Below are 26453 nucleotides of genomic sequence, written 5' to 3' on the forward strand. Positions count from 1 at the left end.
TTTTTCTCTGATTTATTAACCTCTATTCCCAGAAAAGGACTGAGACCCACTCATTCACACAGATTGAAAAACTTTACTAAGATACTGCTTCCAAAGTCATTTATTTTTCAGGAAAAAGATTCCTTATTTACCTTAAGTCAAAGGAGTAAAGATCAAACTGTGGATTTTAGGCATCAGTTAGTCAACATTCATCAGATATATATATATTCAGCAGATATATATGAGGAACACCTACCATGTGTTGAGTTGTATTCCAAGCAATGGAGATATACAGTGAACACAATAGATACAAATTCCTTCCATCATGGAACTGGATTCTAGTGTGGAGAGTGATGTTAGACAAGAAGAAACTGGGAAATATATGCCTATAAAGGGTATGTAATAAGTGCTTTGTAGAAAAATAGAGGACGTGGGGTGGACAGGGAGTGGTGGGATGGGAGCTCTGCTTTTGTTTGCATGGTCAGGAAAGGGCTTTCTAGATGACATCAGAAATGCACATTTGTCAGGGGAAAGAGGGTAAGAATGCAATTTGAGGGCAGGGATGCTGAAATAACTTTATTTTAATCATCCTGCCTAGGTCTAATCCAGAACTGACTATCTGCTTGAACCCTGAATTTTTCTGAATGTACATTTCAGACTGGTTTGAGAAACACTTTATGAAACAATTGTTACATTGCTGCGAAACCCCAGATAAGCTGTGGACATAGAATCAATGATAGCTGGATTGACTTAGACTTAGATTTCCTAATATGTCCTGGGAGAAGCTGAATCATAGGCAGTTGAAAACTCCTCCTTCTCCCAAACAATGTGCAAGTTACCAATTAAAAAATGATGAGACAGGATCCAACAATGTCCCCACAATTTCCCAGTGGGCTCCAGGAAGGTTAAAACTTGATCTGAACAGGCTCTCTTGCTCCCCACAGATTTCACATTTTCCAGTGCTCAGTTCATAATTGGAAACAACCAGGACTCAGTACAGAAAGGCCATTTCCTCTTTAATGCCCTTGAGGTTTAACAGATTGTTGTGTTTGGAGCCTTTGGAATGAAGCCATGTTTAAAACCATGAGCTCATGCTTTCCATAGATGAGACTTTGTGTCAGATAGACTGTCACATTATTAAAAAAAAAAACAAAAAACAGCAATCAGCCACAAGCTCCAGGCATGTGTTTATTTGAAAGAAAGCTATGTTATTAAAGTGTAATTGTGATTTGCAGGAAAACAAATGATTGAAATTATTAAGCTTTAAATGTTAGAGGGATATGTGTGTGTGTGTGTGTGTGTGTGTGTGTGTGTGTGTGTGTGTGTGTGTATGTGTGTGTGTGCGCGCATTACTTGCAGCTTCATATATATAGTTTTGTTTGCCTTTCACAATATTCATGGGAAGAAGGCAGGGCAGGTATTATCATTTTCACTTTTCATTTGCAGAACTTGAGATCCAAGAGATTCCATGACTGCTTAAGGTCGCATACCAGGGTATCACCGCATCTCCTAATTGCTAGACCAGCTTCCTGTGTCATTCTTTTTCACCTCTTGCATTCCATCTCAGAGTCCTAGATCATACGTTAAGATTTCCAGGAAGACAACAAAGTACCTGAATGCTGTCTTTAATTGTTTTTCCCAGTAGAGAAACTGTGTCGGAGAAGGCAATGGCACCCCACTCCAGTACTCTTGCCTGGAAAATCCCATGGATGGAGGAGCCTGGTAGGCTGCAGTCCGTGGGGTCCCTAGGAATCAGATAGGACTGAGCGACTTCACTTTCACGTTTCACTTTCATGCATTGGAGAAGGAAATGGCAACCCACTCCAGTATTCTTGCCTGGAGAATCCCAGGGTTGGGGGAGCCTGGTAGGCTGCCGTCTATGGGGTCGCACAGAGTCGGACACAACAGAAGTGACTTAGCAGCAGCAGCAGCAGAGAAACTGTGTTTTCAGTCTTAACAAGCTTGACATTTTCTTTGTGCTGATTTGCAAAAACTCTGGGGACTGAGATATTCCTGTCACTGTCATTGATTTAAGGTGAATACAATGGCCTCATTCTAGCTTCTTACAAACACTTCAGTCTGGATCAAGCAACTAAAATTTCCAGGGGGCAAAGTAAGCTCTTTCCATCAATCTCAGGGTTAAGTACTTGCTTCCATCAGAGTTTAGGTAATTTTTAATTTGGAGCTGGCATGCTAATTCTAGCTGGCAGCCTCTCCTTTGGCACTTAATGTATGTAACTGTGGGGCTTCCCAGGTGGCACTAGGGGTAAAGAACCCCCTTGCCAATGCAGGAGATATAAGAGACGTGGGTTTGATCCCTGAGTCAGGAAGATCCCGTAGAGAAGGAAATGGCAACCTACTCCAGTATTCTTGCCTAGAGAATCCCATGAACAGAGGAGCTTTGTGCGCTACAGTCCATGGGGTAGCAGAGTCAGACATGACTGAAGTGACTTCGCACATAGGTATGTACCTGTATTGTATTAGTTTCTTGTTGCTTCTTTAATGAATTTTCATAGGCTGTGTGTTTTAAAGCAACACACATTTCTTACCTTATAGTTCTGGAGGTCAGTAGTTTGAAATGGTTCTCAGTGTCAAGGCATCAACCGGACTGCGTTCCTTCCAGAGACTTGAGGATGAATCAGTTCCTTGCTTTTTGCAGTTTCTACAGGTCACTTGCATTCGTGGCCCATGGCTCCATTTCTCTGTCTTCAAAGTCAGCAACATGGGGCCGGGTCTTTTTCACACTGCCGTCTGTCTAGTTATACGTCTCTCTTCTGCTTAAAATAATCCTTTGGATTACATCAGTTCCACCTGGATAATCCAGGCTAATTTTCCAAATGCAAGGTCAGATGGTTAGCAACATTAATTCCATCTGCAGTCTTAATCTTTGCTGTATAATCTACCCATTCACAGTTTTTGGGAGTTAGGATGTGGATATCTTTTGGGGGCATTATTTTGCCTACCACCCATATATTGTTTTATTTTCTTTTTCAAACAGTACACATTTTATATAGTATATAACTTGGATAGTTTTTTTTATTGCACCACTAAATGTTCCTGAAAGTGGGAATAAGTAGCATTCTATTTTCTCATGAGGAACATTTAAATCAAATGAATTATAACTAAAACCCACAATATGTTATAAAATGAAAAGCACAGACATTTAAAAAATCTTTTAAATTAGTCAGAATAACATTAACCTATAAACCCTGTAAAGGAAGCATGATTGTATGCTATCCAGTAATTGCATTTTCCTTTTTCAAGGTACTGAAAATTATAAAGCAGGCAATGTACAATTCTCCTGCATCAATTAAATGTGCTTGAAAACTAGTACCTTGGCAAGTGAAACACCCAGAAAATATTTAAGTGAGTAAGAATTTCCCTTTCTTCATGGATCAGAAGGACTTTTAAAATGGTGATTTTTTGATCACCCAAAGTCGCCAACAGCTTACTGATGTTATTTCCTCGTGGCTAACAGTTGTCTTCAAAAGCTCCCCTCTAGCTTTAGAGAGTGGATTTTCAAAAATTAACTATACGTCTCCCTATTGCATTGTGAGGTAAACAAGTGAAACAGAGAGGAAGTGGAGGTGGGCGAGAGGCCTGGAGCCGCATTACTGGGCAAGACAAGCCACGAGGACGACAACATGGGGACAGCCTGTATGTCTCACGTCACGCCCCGCTCTTGTGTATTGCCTAGTACAGGCACGCGTGATCACCTCCCCAGGATGTTTTCTCACAGCCATTAAATGTTTTTAAACATAATTGGTACCTGATAAACCTTGTTGCTCTATCTACTGACTTAAGGACATTTCTAAGCCTGTATTCTTACTGCCTTTTAGTGAATTTATTTCAGGTATTTTCCCACTTCCTACGTTTGAGAGCGGTACACGTTTCGCTCTTCTTTTCTCGTCTTCTTCCCACCCTTCCCACTCTTTCCTTTCCCTCTTTTTCTGTACCTCTTTTCCCCTTCTCTTCTTTGCTGTGTGTTTGTCCTTTCACTCTTCTCTGGCTTCTTCTTGGTGCACCTTCATGTTCTCCGGCCCTACCCGCTCTTCCTGCTCTCCGCCACTTCACCTGTGGACCTGCAGTTAGCAATGTAATTGGATAAACCGACTGATATCAGGAACAGAATGTATTTTAAAAGCACGTCGATTAAAATCATGCTTCTTAGTTAAATATCCTCAAGCATCATACTTTGTGTAGAAGTTAGGGTGAGGGTGAGGGTGCTTTTAAGAACTCAAGATCCGTAAAATTTTTTCCTTAGCTGAAATGTATGTTACCACTCAACCCATTGTATTTACAGAGTATAATGAAACATTTTATACTTTCTATCTGGTTTTTGAAGTATCACGTGTGAATATAGAGATTAGAAAAATTCAGAAAGGCCCAATGAGGAAAATAAAAATTATGTGTAATTGAATCGCATGAAGGAAAACACTAGCAAATGTTTTGGGGATCACTTTATTTTACCATACATGAAATAATATCTCCAATGTGGCAAATTCAGAGCTTTCAGCAAAAATATAAAAGAGAAAATAACCATTATCCAACTAGTCAGGAATGACTGTGATTGACATTAAAAGATGTATTTCTTTCCTATATTTTCTCTGTATTTCTACATAATTGAAAGTGTGCGGAATGTACAATTTTATATTCTTTCACTTAATCTCATATAATGAATATTTTTGGCATCGTTAAAAACCTAACACATTATTTGCTGCATAGTGTCCCATTCTGTACACGCTATACAATTTACTTCCCAGTCCTCTGTTACTCATCATTTAAGTTGTGTCCTATTACTAATCATTATAAATGATGGAGTAATGGATATCTTCGTGCACAAACTGTTTTCCTTATTCAAATGAGTTATTGAGAAAATGAAGCTCTTCTCTTTTTTTTTTGACCACACCATGTGACATGTAGGATCTTAGTTCCCTTACCAAGAGTTGCAACATGTAGGATCTTAGTTCCCTTGCCAAGAGTTGCACCCATACCCTTTGCATTGGAAGCACAGAGTCTTAACCACTGGTCTACCAGAGAAGTCCTGAACCAGTCATTTAGGAAATATTTATATAAGTGACAGTGGTGGTGGTTTAGTTGCTAAGTCATATCTGACTCTTTCAATGCTATGGACTGTAGCCTCCCAGGCTCCTCTGTCCATGGGATTTCCCAGGCAAGAATACTGGAATGGAATGCCATTTCCTTCTCCAGAGGATTGGAATTTGGGATCAAAAGTGTGTACCTCTGAGCCTCTCAATCCATAATTTCCTAAAATGCAGAGTCTGTCCTTTCTTTCTTCCTCTGAAATGAGAGTGTCTGCCTGACTGTTACAGGATGGGACCATCTTGACAGACGAATTGCCCAACTTTATGGAGGAAAAATTTTAATTTCTCTCCCCAGATTTTGATTAGGATTCACCTTCCATCAATTATAACACAGTTGTTTGTGATTTTTAAAAGGATATTCTTTATTTTAGAGCAGTTTTAGATTTGCAGAAAAGTTGCCAAGTTAGTACCTATAATTCTTGTATATCTGGCCCCAGTTTTTCTTATTAACATCTAATCATACTATGGCGTATCTGTCACAACTAAGGAGCCAACACTGGTACATTTCTATTAACTAAACAACACACTTTCTGTGGAGGTCACTGGTGTTCCCTAAGATCAGTCTTCTGTTCTAAGACCCCACCCAGGACCCCACATTACATTTAGTCATCATATCTCCAAAGTCTTCTGCGGACTCTGACAGTCTCCTCGGCTTAGCCTGGCCTTGAGGACCTTGGCAATTTGAGGGATATTTTGTCAGTTTCCCTAACACTTTTCTCATGGTTACACTGGGTTTTGGAGAAAGCAATGGCAACCCACTCCAGGGTTCTTGCTTGGAGAATCCCAGGGACGGAGGAGCCTGGTGGGCTGCCATCTAGGGGTTGCACAGAGTCGGACACGACTGAAGCGACTTAGCAGCAGCAGACTGGGTTTTGGGGAAGGCCACAACAGAGATAAAGTGCCCTTCTTGTGACCTCGTATCAAGGGCATATGCTGTCATGTAACTAGTCACTGATGATGCTATCCTTCAGAGCCTGGGTGGAGTAGCACTGATTCCCCATTGTAAAGTTCCTGTTTTTTCTTCCCTTTCAGTACCCCTTTCTAGGGAACCAAGTCACCAAACACAGGCTACACTAAAGGTAGGGTTAGGATAGGGGGAGTTCAATGCCACTTCCTGGAGTGAAGAATATTCACCTGCGTTTCCTGTAATTCTTCTTTCAGGGAAAGAAGTTTGTACTTTTAATTTTATTAAATAAGTGTGTCACATAGAGATAGCCCCTGGTAAAGTTTAAAAATAATTGTTTTGTTTATAAGAGAAATATATATCAAATGTATATATGTATTTTATATATATACATATATATTTTATATATATATATATACACACACACACACACGTATATTATATCAAATGTAGCCACTTTGGGAGTTATAGAAAAAGTATAGAAGAGAAAATAACCCTTATCTTCGTGTTTTTGCTATGATCAGAAATTCTTGATTATACCTTTGTACTTTGCTTACAATTACTATCATTAGTAATTTGGTAGGTCATAAATTGTCAGACAGATTGACATTTGTTTCAGGCCAGTTCATCTCCAGGTATATCACCCTCATCAAGGTTAAAGTTACTGCAAGGTCACAAATGATGAGTAAGCTTTAGCTATCACTTAGGTGCTTCAGAAAGTTCTATAGAATTCAGCACATGCTTTCTAGAATTAAGTAAATTGTTTGTGCTGCATAGAGTTTGATAAGAATGCCATGTTATTTTAGTGTAAAATTATTCTATTTAGTGTATAATTATTCTTTTGGTAGGGATTTTTAAAATGTTTTATGCTGCTTATCATTTCTCTGTTATGAATTATTTGAGATATAAATAGTTTCAAATGGCAAATTGAAAGAAAAGTAGACTTTATTTTTCTGAGTTAAAAAAAGGGTGAATTTCAGTGTTATAATCTCTCTGATGTTGGTGTGAAGATTTAATTCATTGTTTATTTAAATCTGTTAGAAGTATGTCGTATTAATCTAATTATTTTTATTTTGAATGTTCCTGGAACCATCAAAAAGTTGTCAAAGATGACAGGTGGAACAATAGGTTTCCTTTCCTGCCTAATAATAATGGAGAATAAGAGAAGAGCTATCTTAGGATATGATATTTAGGCAAAATTCCAGAGAATGGAAAATGGGACAGGTAATAACTGATATTTCATGCCAAGTGAGCCTGACCCCAGACTGTACATACAGGTGGGATATAGACAAGAAGGAAGTTGATTTGAGCCTGACCCCAGACTGTACGTACAGGTGGGATATAGACAAGAAGGAAGTTGATTTGACCACAAAGAATTTTGGGACTCAGAAGTGCTGGATATATGGAGGGCAGGGAAGATGAAGGCATGGGGCTGAAAATGGAATGGTTGTCTGCTTCTAAGCAGAGTTACTGCAGGCAGATGTCTGTCCCCTAAGCCGCAGGCTAGACTTTTCTGCTCTGCATAAATTAAGTGGTTCTCCCCAAAATGACCATTACATTCTGGCATTTAGGAAAGCTTCCAGCCACACGGATTAGGCACCTATCAGACCCCTCACTTAAACAGTCAAAAGTCCTCCATACATACACAGAGCACTTCACCAGCTTTTCAGCACTCCCTCCTAAATGTGGACGGATAAGCAAGGAGGTCAAGACATTTTAGGAAAGCTTTCAATAAGAAAGCAATAGAGCAGTGTAAACAGGAAAAATTAACTTTGGAGAAATCAGATTCAGGAAGCATGAAGGAATGCAACAAGCCAGTAGGCAAGCCATAAAACCTATAAAGAGAGTCCTTAGAAGTATTCTCGAGTTGACTGTGCCCATAAAACAAGAAGATGATACTGTGAGAAAGGAACAGCTAGAGGCCAAGAATGAGAAAAAAAGACTGATGCAATTTATAAGAAATCAACGGACGTGTTGGAAGATAAAGTCAAGATCATCTCCCACAAAATTGATAAAGAAGACTAAGAGTTAGAAAAGATGGGGGAAAAAATAAGGAAAATGGAGGAGCAACCCAGAAGTTCCAACATCCAAGAGTATTTTTCATAACTGAAGAGCTGAAAAATGCAGTGACCAGAGTGAGATGGATCACTGAGTGTTCTATACAAGGGATGAGAGAAGATTCACTCAAAGGCATATAAATTTGAAAATTTTCCAATAGCATACATCAAGAGATGACCCTAAACCTTTTGGGGAGAGAAGAAGGGGACACCCAGAAAGGATTGATGTTTAGAAAAACTTCTGACTTTTAAAAATGGGTGCTAGAAGAAACATAAAAATGTGAGGACCAAAAAAATCAGTGGCTCTAACTTGGAGGTATGATCAAGGGAAGTCCCTGCATAGCATACACAGCCCAGAGTGGAACTGTGAACCGCTAGGCAGAAGCAGACTCTTGAGAGTCCCCTGGACAGCAAGGAGATCCAATCAGTCCATCCTAAAGGAAGTCTGTCATGAATATTCACTGGAAGGACTGATGCTGAAGCTGAAACTCCAATACTTTGGCCACCTGATTTGAAGAACTGACTCATTTGAAAAGACTCTGATTCTGCGAAAGATTGAAGGCGGGAGGAGAAGGGGACAACAGAGGATGAGAGGGTTGGATGGCATCACCGACTCAATGGACATGAGTTTGTCTAAACTCTGGGAGTTGGTGATAGACAGGGAGGCCTGGCGTGCTGCAGTCCATGGGGTGGCAAAGAGTCGGACACGACTGAGCGACTGAACTGAACTGAGGCAGGAGCAGAGAGATGGAGAGCTCCAGGGGATATGTCCAAGAAAAAACAGGAGTCCATAGAGCAGTGCCTTATACATTGGGGATTTAAAAATAATGGATTATTATAACAGGAAGGCAGCACAATAAGGAAAGTAAAACAAGTAGAAATTCCAAGGAAAACAAATGGCTGTACCTAAAGGAAATACTAGTACCTTGTGTGGCTTGAAGACCAACCTAATAGAGTAGATACTGGTTAGTAAGTTGTATCAGTGTCTACTGGCTGAGTTTCAGGTTTGCCTTTACGTTGTTTTAGAAATGAAACTACAGTTATCTATGTGGCTTCCCTGGTGGCTCAGTGGTAAAGAACCCAGGAGTCATGGGTTTAATTCCTGGATTGGGAAGATCCCCTAGAGAAGGAAATGGCAACCCATTCCAGTATTCTTGCCTGGAAAATCCCATGGACAGAGAAGCCTGATGGGCCATGTAGTCCATGGGTGTCAAAAGAGTCAGACACCACTTAGCGACTAAGTAACAGTCATCTCTACTGGTTTGACAGAAGTAATGATATCGAGAAAATGGCATGGGCTTTGTGTAAGGAAGCCAGTCCTCATCTATTATTGCAGGCACAATACTTTAGACAATGCCTAAAACTGCTTTTTAAAAATAACAGCATGTTATTGAGAAAACATAGAGATAATTTATAGAATAAGATTAAAAAGTCAAGAATCATTACCTTTGGGGATTGGGAGAGGTGGAACAAAATATTATTGCTTTTCATAACAGGCTTTAAAAATATTCCACTTTTTAAACTTGTGTGCTTGAGGTACATTACTATTTTTTTTGTTATGAAACAACCAAAATGCATTGTATTAAATGCAACTAGTTCTAGATTACAAAGAAATAAAGAAACAATGAATAACTCTAAAAGATTTTGGAGGGAACAATATGGGAAATTTGAACATGGAATGAAATTAGGATTATGTACAATGATTGCTAATTCTTAGGTGAGGTAATGGAGCTGTGGTTATGTAGGAAGAGTACCTGCTTCTTAGGATAGGCTTGCTCATGTATTTAAGGCTGAATTGCCATCCTGTCTGCAAGTTACTTTTCAAGCCTATATATTTCAAAAGTGGCAGAATATTAGTATTTTTTTAAATCCAAGTGCAACTGTATGGATGTTTATTTTACTGTTCTTTGAGTTTTTTGTACTTTTGAAATTCTTCTAAGTAAAACGTTGAAGGGCTTCTCTGATAGCTCAGTTGGTAAAGAATCTGCCTGCAGTGCAGTGGGAAAAAAAAAAAGCAAACTCACTGTACTCTTAGACCAACTTTTTCCCTGCAAATAACATCGAGGCATAGCCTGCACATTTTGCAGGGGAATTGGAACTGTTTCTACAGAGGGCAGTTTTGGTGTGGTCTGTTCGTATTCCAAACAGCACTGCCATAAACTGTTTGCTGGACATCTGCATCTCAATGTTGAAATAGGGGTCAGAAAGTCAGGGAAATTGAACTTTAATGAAGGAGATGTCCAGTCAACTCAGGGCCATGTTTAAGAAAAAAAAAATCTTTGAACTTCAGGGAGTACTGAACCATTCTGTCCTTGGTGTTGTTACTGTGTTCCCCCAATTCTGAAGCCTATTTCCTGGCCCTTCATTTAACTCCCTGGAGAAAATAGACTATTTCTTTAAGCCCTAGTAAAAGGAGTAAGTCCTTGCTGCTGCTGCTGCTAAGTCACTTCAGTCGTGTCCAACTCTGTGCGACCCCATAGACGGCAGCCCACCAGGCTCCCCCATCCCTGGGATTCTCCAGGCAAGAACACTGGAGTGGGTTGCCACTTCTCCAATGCATGAAAGTGAAAAGTGAAAGGGAAGTCTCTCAGTCATGTCCGACTCTTCGCGACCCCATGGACCGCAGCCTACCAGGCTCCTCTGTCCATGGGATTTTCCAGGCAAGAGTACTGGAGTGGGTGCCATCACCTTCTCCGGAGTAAGTCCTTATTAGACCACATTTTTGCCTCATCAATTTCTCCTCTGAAGAATTTTATTATTGTGAAGGGAGAAAATATATATACTTTCCCCACTATTTCATTTCTCCAAAGTTGATGGCATTGAAGTGCTGGGATCTCAATGTCCAATTCTGGTGTGATTTTTAGAGAGATACTGACAAACTGTGGTACTATTTCAAGGAGCTTAACCAGGTTGCTGAAGGATTAGCACAATAAGAAATGAAAAATGGTTGAAGGAAGTGCAACTATTTAGGCTGAAAAGGGAAGTCTTAGTGGTGCATGATAAATATTATCCAGTATACTTAAGTAGATATTATATATTTTGTTGTTGTTGTTCAGTCGCTAAATCGTATTCAACTCTTTGAGACCTCATGGACTGCAGCATGCCAGGCTTCCCTGTCCTTCACTATCTCCCGGAGTTTGCTCAAACTCATGTCCATTGAATCAGTGATGTCATCCAACCATCTCATCCTCTGTCACCCCCTTCTCCGCCGGCCTTCAATCTTTCCCAGCATCAGAGTCTTTTTGAATGAGTCAGCTCTTAGCATCAGGTGGCCAAAGTATTGGAGCTTCAGCGTCAGTCCTTCCAGTGAATATACATGATTTACTTCCTTTAGAATTGAATAGTTTGATCTTCTTGCAGTCAAGGGACTCTCAAGAGTCCCTTGTTTTGCACCACAGTTCAAAAGCATCACTTCTTTGGTGCTCAGCCTTCTTTATGGTTCAACTCTCACATCTGTACATGACTACTGGAAAAACCATAGCTTTGACAATACAGACCTTTATTGCCAATAGTGATGTCTCTGCCTTTTAATATGCTATCTAGGATTGTGATAGTTTTTCTTCCAAGGAGCAAGCATCTTTTATGTATAAAAGATATTAGACATATTCTGGTATAGCTCCACAAGGCAGAACTAAGATGATGAATGGAAGTTATGCCACACACACCATAAAGGAAAGAGATTTTTAATAATTAGTTTAGCAATAGTGGATGCCTTGAGAACAATCTTTCCTCATTAGAAGGACATTTATGGTGTGGATGAGTGGAGGTGAGGAAGCAATTCCAGTATCTACTGAAAAATTGAGCCTTCAAGTATCTTAGGGTAGGCTTGTCTGATTTTACAAGAAGCTGCTATTTTTGAATTAATGCTACATGCCAGCCACTGTAATAGGTGCTTCCTCACAACAATTCATTTATTCTTAACAGCTTTAGCAATTGGGCATTCTCCATTTCTCATAAGAATGACCTGAGACTCACTGGTCAGCCACCTTGACCAAGGTCACACAGGAAGAAAGCATAGAACCAGAATAAGAACTCAGATCCAGATTTAACAATTAAGTCCAAGTTCTCCCCACCATATCAGTTTTTGGATCTGCAAGTTGTAATCCATTACATGAATGTGAAATCAGCTTAGTGTTTTAGAACCAGGATTTAAATTGATTAAAATAAAACAGAATGTATCAGAACACCACCTACACAGGAAAATAGAGAAGCATTGCTTCCTGAAATTGTTGGTTGTATACTGGGCTCACAATGTGAAGGGTCTATTTAACTGCAAGTCAAGATGAACATCTTAACTTCATGGACCCTTAACCTTCTTGACTTCCCTTTCCTAGACTCCTTCAGTGGGGTTCACTTTGGTGGCCTATTCCCATGACTAGTCTCCCATGTATGAGTTTCCTGAGGCTGTTCTAACAAATCACTACAAACGCAGTGGCTTAAAACAACCAGTTCTGGAGGTCATGACTAATGAGTGTCCTTGGGGTCACATTCCTTCTGGATGCTTCAGGGGAAATCTGTTTTCTTACCTTCTTCAGTTTCTAGAGGCCACCTCTGTTCCTTGGCTTGCAGCCCCTTCCTCACCTCATTACAACTTCTTGCCTCTGTCATTACCTCCTCCTCTACTCATTCTGATCCTCCTGCCTCCCTCTTATAGGACTCTCCTGATTACCGTGGGTCAACAGTCTCCCTCTCTCAAGATCCTTAACTTAATTACATCTGCGAAGTCCCACACACCATGTAAGGTAACCTGCTCACAGGTGCCAGGGGTTAGGCTGTGGATGTCTTTGAGGGGCTGGATTCATTCCACTGCACCAAACTTACATTATAAACTCTAAATGCTTAAACTTTAACACTCCTCTTTTTGATCATGACCTCTTCTGCATTTGCCCTGTTTGTCATTTCCTTTGACTTGCTTTTCAGTGACTCACAGTCTCAGCTGAGACATCAACTGGGCTCCATCAAAGGCTGGTGGCTTCTCCATTCTTGAGAGCAGTTTTACAGACTCTTTTCCTGCTTGCCTCAAGTAGATGTTTTTACCCTCTACCTAAAGAGGAAAAGAGGTTCCTCGTATGTATCATTTAGTGACTCTCTTTTCTACTTGTACCATCTGTGATGGAGAATACAGCATTTCTAGTCACAAAAAGTATTAGAGAACAGTGTTTGTTTTATTGATGGTTTCACAGGTAGAAGAGACACAGGAGTTTACCTTGTACATTTCTTATGATGCTAGCAAAAATTCCCATTTTCCTTTTGCATGTCTTTTTCATTGACCACTGTCTGATACATCTTCTCCTGTGGGCTTTTTTTTTTTTGTTTTTTCCTTTTCAGCCTCTGCTTCTCCAGGTGCCACTTTGTCTACATCTGGATTATTTCTGGAACTCCCAACTTGTCCCTTCTCTCTTAAACACAGTTGTTTAAGACTTCCTCAGTTGCTATTTCCCTTCCTCCCATCACTTAAATGTTGTCTTCAAGGATGTGAAATTCTATTCTACTTTCATAGTAGAAGTCTGTTCTTTTTATTCTTAAAAAAAAAAAAAAAAAGAGTTTTTTCTTTTGCCCTTGGTTGAAAAGTACTAAAGGTACCCAGACCCATTCTCCTTACAGGGTAGTGGGAGATTACAAATAACTAAAATAAATGTGTCCCACTATAGTTATGACTTTCTTGTGGCATATAAAGTGGAGACAATGAGTGTGGACTTATTCTTTCATGAAGAGCCTGTGGAAAGGCACATCTTGCTTTAACTAATTCCATTTTAGAATACAATGAGGATATAAATATTTCCTAATGCTCACATTCACGTCTTTAGCATCTTACACTAGACCTGCTCTTTATTTTTTTCCCTTCCTCTGCTGTGGCACTTGGTGAAGTGTAACATGCTATGAAATTCTCTCATGGTTTGCCAGCTCCCATCACCAAGCCACCAGAGAAGGCATTCCTCTTGGCCCTGAGCCATTGGTAAACATCCCTGGAATGCTCTGTTTCAGTTCAGAATCACTTTGGTGGCCATAGCAACAGTCTTGACAGGCTGCTGTGCTCTTTCCATGGATGGGAGCTCTCCCTGATTGGGGATTATTGCCGATCAGAGATTGTCACACTGAGAGAAGCAAGACCAGGGCCATGTTCTCCACAGCCTAGGGAGGGCTTTGCATCCTTAGGGTAGTTTCTGACGAGAATGACGGCCTGCTGGGGCATCATGAAAAAAATAGTGCTGTGCCTTGGCTGAGTCTACCCTAATGGTTTTCTGCTCCCTGTGGGAGACAATGCTTTCACTTGTTCTCCCTAATAACATGTTTCCTGGGCTCCCAAGGTGTTAGCTGTTTTTTTTTTTTTTTTTTTCTTTTTCCCTCTTCCTTTTGGATGAACTTATTTTCTAGAGTTGACAAACATGGATTACTGCTTAGAGAGACCAAAAAAAAAAAAAAAAAAAGCAAAGACATAGAGAAATTTTGAGAAACAAAAGTTGTTCTGATAGAAGATTTTTGGCAGAAAGAGAAGAAGTCAGAAATGACCTTAGGTGTCTGATGGGGCTAGAAAGACCATTTTGTGAAACTGTCAAGTAGTAGGCTCCCAGCCTGTTCCTGAATACAGCGTGACAGAGAAGTTCTGATGAGTTTTTGATTGCTGCAGGCTCTTAGATGATCTTTCTTATTGTGATGGCTTATCTGGGAACACATGGTTTGAGATGTGATAAAAATTCCCTTTTTAATTTTTGACAATAGTAGGTTTGCCGGGGTTCATCAGGATTTGTGTCAGGCCAGCTTAATTCAGACTGCATATTTTCCTCTGTGAAATGATTTCACCTTTATTTCACATTTCAAATGCAAAACATTTATTCACCCATTTCCTAGAATGATTTAAACTTTTTTATTTTTTGCATCTTTAAAGTGTCCTGATCTGCCAAAATGTTATGGGCCTTCCCTGCAAACTTCAGATTCAGGAAATATGCTTCATAAACTACAATCAACAATCATTATTGCTGAAACTTCTTTCGATTGAGATGAACTAAATGTTTGATTAGAGTCATTACGAGTATTTCATCATGTTCGTAGTATTATGCCTATTTGTTGTTGGGAGAAGTTAAAAAGCAATCAAGCACCACCTAAAGGGAAAGTGTAGTGTTTTCCAAAGTATAATACACGGATTATCTGTCAACAACCCCAAGGTGCTTGCTAAAATGCGGATTCCTGGATATTACATTAAACTTACTAACTAGAATGTGTTATGTGTTTTTAATAAGCTTTCCATGTGGTTCTTATGCACACTAGAATTAGAAATAAGTGGATCATCTGATGCCTTATTCTCTTTGGTGGTTACATTTTAAATTTCTAAAAATCCACTTTATTGGGCTGAGTGGCTGTCCTACCTATCTATCTTCCATAAGAAAAATAGTGAATCTGTGGAGAGAGCTCTTGGGAACTAGAACTGAACAAATGCACTCAGTTCCAAGTACTATCAAGTAAGAAATGAAGAAAACTAGTTACTAGGCAACTTTTCTGCCCTTATGTAAGCAGAAGGTTTTCTTCTGAAACTCGAAACTGAGACAGCCATGAAACAAGCATGTTAACCGTGCCTGCCAGATAGCAGACTCAATGTACATGAATTTGAGCAAATTCTGGGAGACAGTGAAAGACAGGGAAGCCTGGCGTGCTGCCGTCCATGGGATCGCAGAGAGTTGGATATGACTTACCAACTGAACAACAAGATATGGAAATGATTGATTGAATCACAGGGAAGAGTCTAAGCACATTACTTTGAAGGAATCCATGAAGACAGCAAAGCCTTATGAGAATTACCTTACTCTGTTCCTATCAAAATTCCTTAGCAAAGAATATTTTCTCATCCCCATTTTAGAGATGAGGAGAGCGAGGCTCAGAGAGACTAAATTACTTTTATAAAGCTACCTTGCTTAATTGTGCTGGAGTTGAGTGTTGAACTCAGCCCTGTCCCCAGACTGTTCTGCTAGCAGAACACAAATTCTGCTGTAGATTATTCTGTCTCCAGGAGGATAAGGGGGAAGGTCGGATCTGGCACCCATTGTTGACCCAGAGACTTTATTAGGTATATACTATATGCTGACACTCACACTAAGTTTATTGAAGATTTCAGCCTTAGTTCATTTGAAGAAATCCCAGTTTGGGAACTGGGCTTGATTATTACTAAGACATGTTCTGAAAACCAGCCTCCCAGGCTGAGAGGTGTGTGAAGTTTTGAGAAGTCTCCCACCATCGCTTCCAGCTCTAAGACTATCAAACAGCAAGAAAGAGAAATCTATCAATTCTGTCTCCTCTCAAATTTTTCCAGGCAGCTCAATTTACATCCACGCACCACTGATTCTCCCGTAATTAATGTAATTATTATGAAGAACTGGCTCACACGATTATGGAGGCTGAGAAACTGCACAGTCTGTCATCTGCAAGCTGGAGAACCAGGTCAGCCATGGTGTAATTTGGCCCATGGCTGAAGGCCTGACAACCAGGACAGCTGAGGTGTCAACTCCAGTCTATAGAAACTGAATGATACCCACCCACATTAGGGACAGCAGTCTTCTGAGTCCACTGATTTACATGCTAATGCCATCTGGAAACACCCTCACAGACAGACCCAAGAAGTAATGTGTAACCTGGGCACCTCATAGTGTGTTACAGTGACACATAAACCATCACATCAGGCATCTGGGATGAATTTTCCTTAGACTATCATAATAGCGAATAACTCACATTTATTAGGTACATGCTGTGTGCTGACACTCGTCCAAGCACTTGATACTAACTCATTTAATACACATGACACCTTTTAATAAGCTAATTAGCAAGTTACTTCCACTATTTATATTTTTCACCTGAGAAAACTGAAGCCAAGAGAACTTGCAGCTAAGAGATGAAACAAAAGGCTGAACATGAGAATAATTGCTTTCAGTCACTCCTTTATGTTCACCTTCACTGTGGACGATGCTATGATAAAATGAGCTACTGGACTGCAAGGAGATCCAACCACTCCATTCTGAAGGTCAGCCCTGGGATTTCTTTGGAAGGACTGATGCTAAAGCTGAAACTCCAGTACTTTGGCCACCTCATGAGAAGAGTTGACTCATTGGAAAAGACTTTGATGCTAAGAGGGATTGGGGGCAGGAGGAGAAGGGGCCGACAGAGGATGAGATGGCTGGATGGCATCACTGACTCGATGGACGTGAGTCTGAGTGAACTCTGGGAGTTGGTGATGAACAGGGAGGCCTGGCGTGCTGCGATTCATGGGGTCTCAGAGAGTCGGACACGACTGAGCGACTGAACTGAACTGAACTGAACCATATGTATGTCAAGCCTTCTGCTAGGCATTTTATAGAAAATGTCTGTGATAGTTACAACTGTGCTAATTAAGATAGATTTTGCCCATTTTACAGATGAGAAAACTGAGGCTCTATGTATTGATTAATTTGACCATGCATGCTGTGCATGCTAGGTCACTTCAGTCGTGTCTGACTCTGTGACCCTATGGACTGTAGCCCACCAGGCTTCTCTGTCCATGGGATTCTCCAGGCAAGAGTACTGGAGTGGGTTGCCATGCCCTCCTCCAGGGGATCTTCCTGCACTCTTGTGTCTCCTCCATTGGCAGGCAGGTTCTTTGCCACCAGCGCCATGTGGGAAGCCCAATTTGACCATAGCTTGTGCTTTCAATTAAACCCCATCATAACTTTTTGATCGTGTATATTTTTTTAAGCCATCTCATCAATTTTTCAATGGAGGGATATTTTTTCTACTACTTAGCCTCTGAACTGACAGCCAGTGATTGGTATATGATCTTGTGTATATTAGGGTTTGGACAGGTTCCTCTTATGAGCATCAGAGAGGTATGAGGACATGTAGGTTGATATTCTAGGGCTCTCATGGGAACAGCTCCTTCTAGAAGTAGAACTGGGATTTTGATGCTGTCTGATCACAACCCCAGTCCCAGGCTTTTCCTGGTACCTTCATATCCCTTCTCATCTGGCCTCAGGATGATGGCAGCTCCTTCTCACAGCCCTTGTCCTGCCAAATTGTTCCTGATTATTCATTTTAATCTTGGTACGTGTTGCATTTTTTATACCTGGTTGCCTTTTTCAATTCTCTGAAGTCTGTATGCATCACACTGGTGTTTCTAAGCGGGCTCCCGATTGACTTGATTACAGAAAACAGACTGTGATCAGTGAAATGTCACATATTTGCAGCTTGTTTTTAAAGCAAGTCTTCAGATTTGCCCTTGATTCTAGCACCTGTCACTGTGTGATGTAAAAGTGTATGGATCCCTTTCTTCATTAGTCAGCCACGCTCTAGATATATGCTGTTCAGAATCCCATGGACAGGGGAGTCTGGCAGGCTATATAGTTCATACGGTCATGGAGTTGGCCACAACTGAGCAACTCACACACACACACACGCACACACGGTAGCTATTAATCACCTAGGGCTGTTTAAAGATAATAATTAGAGTTTAATGAACTTAAGAATTCAGTTCCGCTGTTACGTTAGCCACAGATCAGGCGCTCAGCAGGCACGTGAGGCTAGTGGCTATCGAATTGGACAGTGCAGATGTAGACCATCTCCGGCATCGCAGGAGGTTCTATTTGACAGCATTGTTTTCGGAGATAGGGGCCAGATCTGATTGTTAACAATACCTGCTGGCATATGGGTGACTAACAGGTAGATGAATCAGATACGTGTTTCTGGCCTGAGCTTTACCTAAGGCTGCCAAGACTAATATGTAGAATCTGTGAATCAATGGCATTACCAGTTACACTCCCTTTTGGCTCCATGCGGGCCTGTCAGGGAGCTCTTGGCATCACGGCAGGTGGGGGAGGTTATTCCTGGACTAATCTTCCCAGTGGTCTCAGCTCTGTGTTTTGTGGCTTCTGTCATCCCCTGACTCCGGACTTAAGGTCCTGGCTATGTATTAAATGACAGAAACTTCTTCTTTCTGTTACAACCCAGCAACAGAAAAGCTAAAAGTTGATAATTCTGGTAGATTTTCATGGCTTTAGGGCTGGACCAGGTTTATTGGAGACTGCAGAAGTTCAGTCTTCTGTCTGGGCCCTCTAAAAGCATTTACCCTCAGTGGCCTTTGTCTCCCCTGGGCCACAGCACTGGAATCTGCAGCACTTAGGGAGATGCATCCCCCACCTTCTGCAAGGATGCTGTGTTTGGTCGAGAAGGGACTGTGATACAGGACTTAAGGGCTGGCCTCTAGGCCCAGAGGTCATGGGCCAACCTCTTGGGACATGTGAGCACTGTACCCTTTTTTAACACAGAAATTCTAGGTCTTTGCTGCTCTCCTTTCTACTATTTTATGGGTGTCAGTCTTGTCTTCCTGACTAGGTTGTAAACCTCGAGGGCAGGGATCACTGCCCTTCTTAGACATCTTAGCCCTGGGTTGGCCATGTGACAGATGCAGATTGATCATCAAGAAGGGTGATTTGGGGGGTCTGATTTTATCTTTTTTCCTGTGTATATAGTGGGCCACAGGTGATATCTTTCCCAGTGATCTATGTTCCATAACTGAGTGTCTTGGATACATCTTTATCCCCAAATCAATTTTTTTCTATTCTTGATTTCAGAATATGTTCATCTTATTGTTTTCATCACCATGGGAAGAAACAAACTGATCTGGTAACTTCTGACATTTTCAAATGAACAGGAATTTCTTTCCAAGACAGGCTAATGAGTTTTAGTGACAATGCTCCATCGCACACCTCTAGGGGGCTCCACTCACAGTTTTATCTATGTGAATATCACCCCCTTGACTTGTGCAACACAGGACCCTGAGTGCTGAGTGTTGGAACTGGTTTGATAAGTTCCCCCATGTCTTTTACAATACCATTGTTTTTATTCTTCAGCCTGCTGTTTTTTTACCTGTGGTAAAAGCTGAAGGCATGACAGCCTAGACCAGGTGACTCTTCAAGGCCTCATGGCTTTGCAATTCTAGAACAGTCTATTCACAAATTTATTTTAAGACACTGCCAGTTTCCCACTGGATCCAAAATCATTGCAGTAACTGAAGTATAACATCAACTACATCCAGATGATTAATACTTTCATGGGAGTTGAGGAGAAGGAGGAGATGTTGTAGGCAACTATTCTCAGCAGAAGACTGGGAGAAAGGAATTGGTCCTAAAGATTCTGAAGGTCCTACGCCTGTTCCTCCTTAGCAGACAGCAGTAGAGTTTCGGTGCCAGATGACTCTCACCAAGGTTAGCTCAGCCCTTTGTCTCATCCCCACCGTCTGGGGCCAAGGAGGAAGCAGTAGGAAGAGTCTGATTTAATGGGTCTCAAGATATCTCCTTGCCTTAAATTTCTTTCACCGGCCAGTCTCTAACGTTTGAAATGAGCTAGTAGACATTACTGGGGCTTCCCAGGTGGCGTTAGTGGTAAAGAACCCTCCTGCCAATGCAGGAGACATAAAAGACATGGGTTCGATCCTTGGGCGGGAAGATCCCCTGGAGGAGAACATGGCAACCCACTCCAGTATTCTTGCCTGGAGAATCCCATGGACAGAGGAGCTGATGGGCTACAGTCCAGGGGGTCACAAAGAGTCAGACCTGACAAGTGACTTGGCACTCATGGAGTAAACATTATTACTTTTTGTACCAAGTGACCCTTCCTGTAAAGAATTAAGGAAAGATTTAAAACGAACATATTAGTGTTAGACATCAGAATAAGGTTACCCTTGGGGATGATATTGAGTGAGAAGGGAAGCAGGAAGTTTCTTGCTACTGGAAACCTTCTCTTCCTGAATTTAGGTGTTTCTTCTGTGAAAGTTTTATGGGACTTTGCAGTTATATATTGTATATTTTTCTTGTATAACTTGTATATTTTTCTGCATGTTTGTAGTGCTTCGAAATAAAGTTTATTTAGAATAATTCTTAGAAGAGAGCCTCAGGAAGCATTCATAGGTATTTGTAACTTAGAACAATGAGGTGAGTTTATTTCCAAAAGACACTGAGCGGCATGCTGGGATGTTGAGAGGAGGGAGAGATGACGGAAGTGAACGGAGGTGAAAGGGCAAACGTGTTCTTTGGGCTTCTGCCAGGGGCTCATCCTGCCCTGGTTCTTTCAGGAATCTGAGAATTCCCTAGAGAATTGGATACTTTTTCTTCAGGTCCATTCTTGATCTCCTTCAAAGATATGAGAGTTGACACATACACACTGATATATTTAACGTGGATAACCAACAAGAACCTAACTATTTAGCACAGGAAACTGCTTAATGTTATCTGGCAGCCTGGATGGGAGAGGAGTTTGGGGGAGAATTTTTTGTTTGTTTAGTCACTAAGTTGTGTCTAACTCTTTTGTGACCACATAAACATAGCCCATCAAGATCTGTCCTGGGATCTGTCCATCAGGATCCCAATCCCTCTGTCTATGGGATTCTCCAGGCAAAAATACTGGAGTGGGTTGCCATTTCCTCCTTCAGGGAATCTTCCTGACTCAGGGATCAAAACCATGTCTCCTGCATTGGTGGGCAGACTCTTTACCATCTGAGCCACCTGAGAAGACCTTGGAGGAGAACAGATACATGTATGCCTGGGTCCCTTTGCTGTCCACCTGAAACTATCACAACATTTTTAACTGGCTCTACTGCAATATAAACTAAAAAGTTTTTGAAAAAAGATGCAAGAGGTAAGTAGTTTATAAAGGAGAATGGAATATAGAACACCTTCTCTGATTCAGATCCAGAGCTGGCAACAGAAGAAGGTGGTCCTCTTGGGCAGTTAGCTTCAGGGAGAGCATGGAGCCAGTCCTTACTTCTATTGGAATGCAAAGGGTGTATGATTTTCCAGCATGACCCAGCTCTGGTTAGACGAGAAGAGACCAGTGAACTGTGGCCCCTCGGGTACCAGGTGTACAAAGCTCTGTGTTTATATGTTGGGGGAGAAGGAGATGCAGAGCTCAGCTGGGAAATCTTCCCACATCACCCTCCAGGAACCAGCAGCATCTCTTCATCTCCTCTGCTGTCCATTCCCTTCTCTGCAATACACATGGGGTCCTGAGGCCAGCACCCCAACCCTTCCTATGAGCAGATGTCTTGCCTACCCTCCAGCTGGTGAGTCACCCAGCTTTCCTTGAGCTCTGTCCAGCTTCTGAGAAGTATTTAGGATGGAGAGGTAGCTGATTTCCAGGTGCCTGCTGGCAAAACTGGTCTTGTGTAAAAATGCAAATGGAAGGAAGCAGTTAAGAAAATGCTCATTTGACTTTTGGGCACCCTCATTCATGTTGCCCATAAAACAGTTATTGTGTTCTTACCTGCAATCCCATCTGTTTCTTCTGTACCACCTCGGTCCAAAATTTGAGGCTGGAGCAATACCAGTACATCCTCTTGTTGATGTTACTTTTTTTTTCTTCAAAGACTTTAGTTTTAGATTGATGGAAGTTGCACAAAGGGACTTCACACCAGCTGTGCCTGAGGAGTCCTTGTCTTCTATTTCATTTCCATGGAACAAGTGAGCTCCATTTTGCAAGAGGTCCACTGTCTCTCTCTGTCCCTGGTCTTTGTCTCAGAGTAGAAATAAAACCAAATCTCAGCCCTACATGAGTCTGTTTCTAGCTACTTTACAGTCTGGACCTTGTCAATTCTTCCTGTCCCAGAGGTTTTTTTCTCAAAGAAAGATGCTGAGGAAAAAAAAACTGTCAGCAAATGTGAGCAAATTTGAAGTCAGATGTCAGCTATTGGAGTTGGTAGTTAAAATATCATCATTGTGCATTTGTAAAGCTGTTTGCATGGCACTTTGATAAGCCTCAGTTCATTTGCTCCTCCTGACAGCCCTGTGAGGTGGTAAGCATTATCTACATTTTACAGGTTGAGTGACCTATTCAAGGTCACACAGCTATTCTTATGCCTTTCAGTAAATTTTTTTTTTCTATTCTCCTTATTATCAAAGATACATAAAAGTCAGTAATCAAAATAAGGTGTGAGGTGTATATTCAGATCTGGTTATATTACTAGTATGAAGAGTTGAGTCATTGGAAAAGTCCCTGATGCTGGGAAAGATTGAAGGCAGGAGAAGGGGGTAATGGAGGATGAGATGGTTGGATGTCCGACTCGGTGGACATGAGTTTGAGTAAACTCTGCAAGATTGTGAAGGACAGGGAAGCCTGGTGTGCTGCAGTCCATGGGGTCACAAAGAGTCAGACACAATTTAGTGACTGGACAGCAACAACAGTGAGGCACCATTCTGGAAAGACCCTGGAGTCAGAGCCTGTTCAACAGAGAGCATTTCCCTTCATGGAGCCCCTTTTGCTTCCTAACCTGGGGTGAGGGCAGGGGATGCACTCAGCTCATCTTCAGACTCACCTATGGAGCAGAGCAGCCCTGGCTTGCTGAGATGTGACGAGCAACCTTGAACTTTGGGGCCTGTTCACAGTTGTCCTAACCTCAAACTTTCCAGGTTTATTTTTGTAAACAATATTCATTGAACTGTTATGTTGACTCTGGAGACCCTAAGACAATGAAAAGACATGAAATTTGACATCTGAAAAGAGTCTAAAAACAGATAAGATTGTAGGCCACACCCTTTTCTAGGAACTTTGCATATATTAACTCATTTAATCTTCATGGCATCCCTTGGTTATCCTCATTTTTCAGTTGAGAAAGCTCAAACTGAGCAAGTCATCTGTCCCACATCACAGAGCTAAAAAGTGGAGGAGCTGGAATGTGATCACAGGCTAATTTCAAACTCTGAGCTCTTGGTCAGTCCAGTGTGATGCTGCAAACAGGGTGTCTGCGGCAAGCCATCTTTTTCATCAACATAGCATTCAGATCCTGAGAGTTAAGTCTGTCATAGGAGGTCATTGGCAAAGCAGCTTCTAAATATCTTAAATGGGCACTCAGAAACTTTCACAAAGAGAAGACAGAGTTGTTGGCTATACTACCCTTCTTCTAGACCTGACCTCCAGAAAGAGTTACTCGTTGCCCATCATTTCCCAACTTATTGCTAATTCCCATATCTGTGAGATGAGAGTGCCTGCTTTAGACTCCTGGAAACTCAAGTCTCAGATCAGTATTATATTTCTTTGTTTCGTTGAGAGCAGAATGGCATTAAACACTTCAAGTCAAACCACCATGGGACTTTCCTGGTGGTCCAGTGGTTGAGAATCTGCCTGTCAGTGCTGGGGACATAGGTTCAATCCCTGGTCCGGGAAGATTCCACATGCCATGGGGCAACTAAACTTGGGCACCACAGCTATTGAGCCTGAGCCCTAGAGCCCATACTCCACAACTACGGAAGCCCTCACACCCCATGGCAACTAAACTTGTGCACCACAGCTATTGAGCCTGAGCCCTAGAGCCCATACTCCACAACTATGGAAGCCTTCACACCCTAGAGCCTACACTCTACAGCAAGAGAAGCCACAGCAATGAGAAGCTCATATGCTGCAATTAGAAAGTAGCCTTCGCTCATCATGACCAGAGGCCGGCAATGAAGACCTAGTGCAGTCAAAACGAAATAAGCAAATAAGATGAAACCACATGTGAGCCTGTAGCCGGGCTACCCACATACAGATAAATGTTTCCCCCAAGTGTCCATGAGATATGAACTACAAATTCCATAACAGGGCAACCGGGAAGCCCTGTTCCTAATTTGAGATTGATAGATAACCAGCAATCTGCAAACCTGAAAAATTGTTTGCTACTTTTGGATATGTTTGTGTATGTACACTTTTTTTCATTAGTGTCTCAAAGGGCTCATGACCCCCAAACATTTACTAACTATGGCTATGAAGACATTTCACTGAATTATTTACATGTCGCTCTTCTGTGAGACCAAATGGCAGAGTATGACAGTCTTCTGAGTTTCAGAGGTCATCCTAATCTATATAATTTTCACTTTATGAATTTTCTTTGTCCATATAAAGAATGGATTCAAATAAAACCTTTGTCTTGCATGCATTTACAGACTGGATTTTTCCATCTACCACATGGAGACTTTTTCATTGAGCCTGTCAAAAAGCATCCGCTGGCTGAGGGAGAGTACCACCCACACGTCGTATACAAGAGGCAGAGGCGAAGCGTCCCAGAGATGAAGGAGCCAGCCTGTGGATTAAAAGGTATTGTCGTTAATCTCCTCACCAGATGGGAGAGTTTGTTTTGCTCTATTTTTTTTTTTTATGAGACCTGTTATTATTCAAATCTGTTTTCTCTTCCCCACTCTGTGGCCAGAAAATATGTACCATTATACATTTCACTTCTCTGTACTCAAGTCTGTATTCTTAACAGAAAAGGGGAAAGGAATCTCCTACTACCTTGCCACATAGGTTGATGCTATTTATATGGTATTAGTAATGCTGAAATTTTTTTTAAGTCTCTTTTTAATTCCTTAGAGGAAGTTTAGATACAGTGCTTTTTCAGTATCAGCAATGTTATAATACATTAATGTGGAATATTACTAGACAGCTAAATATTTGATGATGCTGATAATGATATGTGAAGAGAAACTGAAAAAATACCAACATATTATCAGATGATGAATTCAGCTAAGGTTCTTTTGGCTGAGGTCTTCCTTGAATGTAAATCTTGTTCCATCAACTATTTGCACAGCTTCATTAGAGTAGGAACTCCCTCCCCAAACAGTATGTAACATAGTATAGATGCAAAGTAGAAATTCAGTAAATCATTAAAATGCAATGAAGAGTGACTTGTAGCCACATAGATGAATCTAGAATCTAGAGTGTATCCAGTCCACATAACACTGATAAAAAGAAAAATGTGAGGCTTATTGATGTGGAGGAAGTGTCAGTTCTTTGTGACTATCTCCTTTCCTAAGACAGTAAGCGAAATGCAGTATTTACCTGACAGCTAGAGGCTGCAGAATAAGTTAATATGCTGGCAATTATTCCTAAAGTATACTTGACATTTGGAATTTTAAAATCTTGGCATGTTGAAATGTGCTGGTCTCTCTGAGCCAGGTAATTGCAGTGTTCTTGTACTGTGTTACACTGGAATTCACTGACACTAACCATGTCATTAACCCACGTTAAGGTATACCTTGGGCTTAGGGAGATTGGTGCTGCCAGATCAAATTACTGTGATTATATCGAGAAAGATCACCTTTCCTTGTGGAAAACATTCCATCTTTGGAATGTTCAAAGCAGGAACACCCCTGGCATTGAAAAAAAAGATGTAGTTTAGAAGTACTCTAGGACTTCAGGAGAGAAAGTGAATCATTTCCCCTAAAATGTCCCTTCATTTGCATTTATTTCCCAAATAGAAAGGTACTTGGGAATTTCACAGTCTCTTTTAATATGGCCCAATGAAATCAACCCAGACCTTTAATGTGATGTTATTTTGTTATCAATTTGATCAGTTTGAACTAAAATTTCTTAACCAGTTTTGTTTGCTGTTCTAAGTGTTATATTTCCTGAGCCCTGTCAAAGTTCTTCTTC

General features: G+C 41.1%; 1 protein-coding gene across 1 annotated transcript in view; it reads left to right on the forward strand.

Annotated features, from left to right (window-relative positions):
- ADAMTS12 (ADAM metallopeptidase with thrombospondin type 1 motif 12) overlaps positions 1–26453 on the forward strand; it is a 382516-nt gene that overhangs the window by 112089 nt on the left and 243974 nt on the right. Inside the window, exon 3 of the mRNA XM_052659198.1 lies at positions 24968–25118. Within this exon, the coding sequence (XP_052515158.1) occupies positions 24968–25118 (151 nt within the window). The remainder of the gene's footprint in view (positions 1–24967; positions 25119–26453) is intronic.

The sequence above is a fragment of the Budorcas taxicolor genome, chromosome 20 (genome assembly GCF_023091745.1).
Source record: "Budorcas taxicolor isolate Tak-1 chromosome 20, Takin1.1, whole genome shotgun sequence".
NCBI lineage: Eukaryota > Metazoa > Chordata > Mammalia > Artiodactyla > Bovidae > Budorcas > Budorcas taxicolor.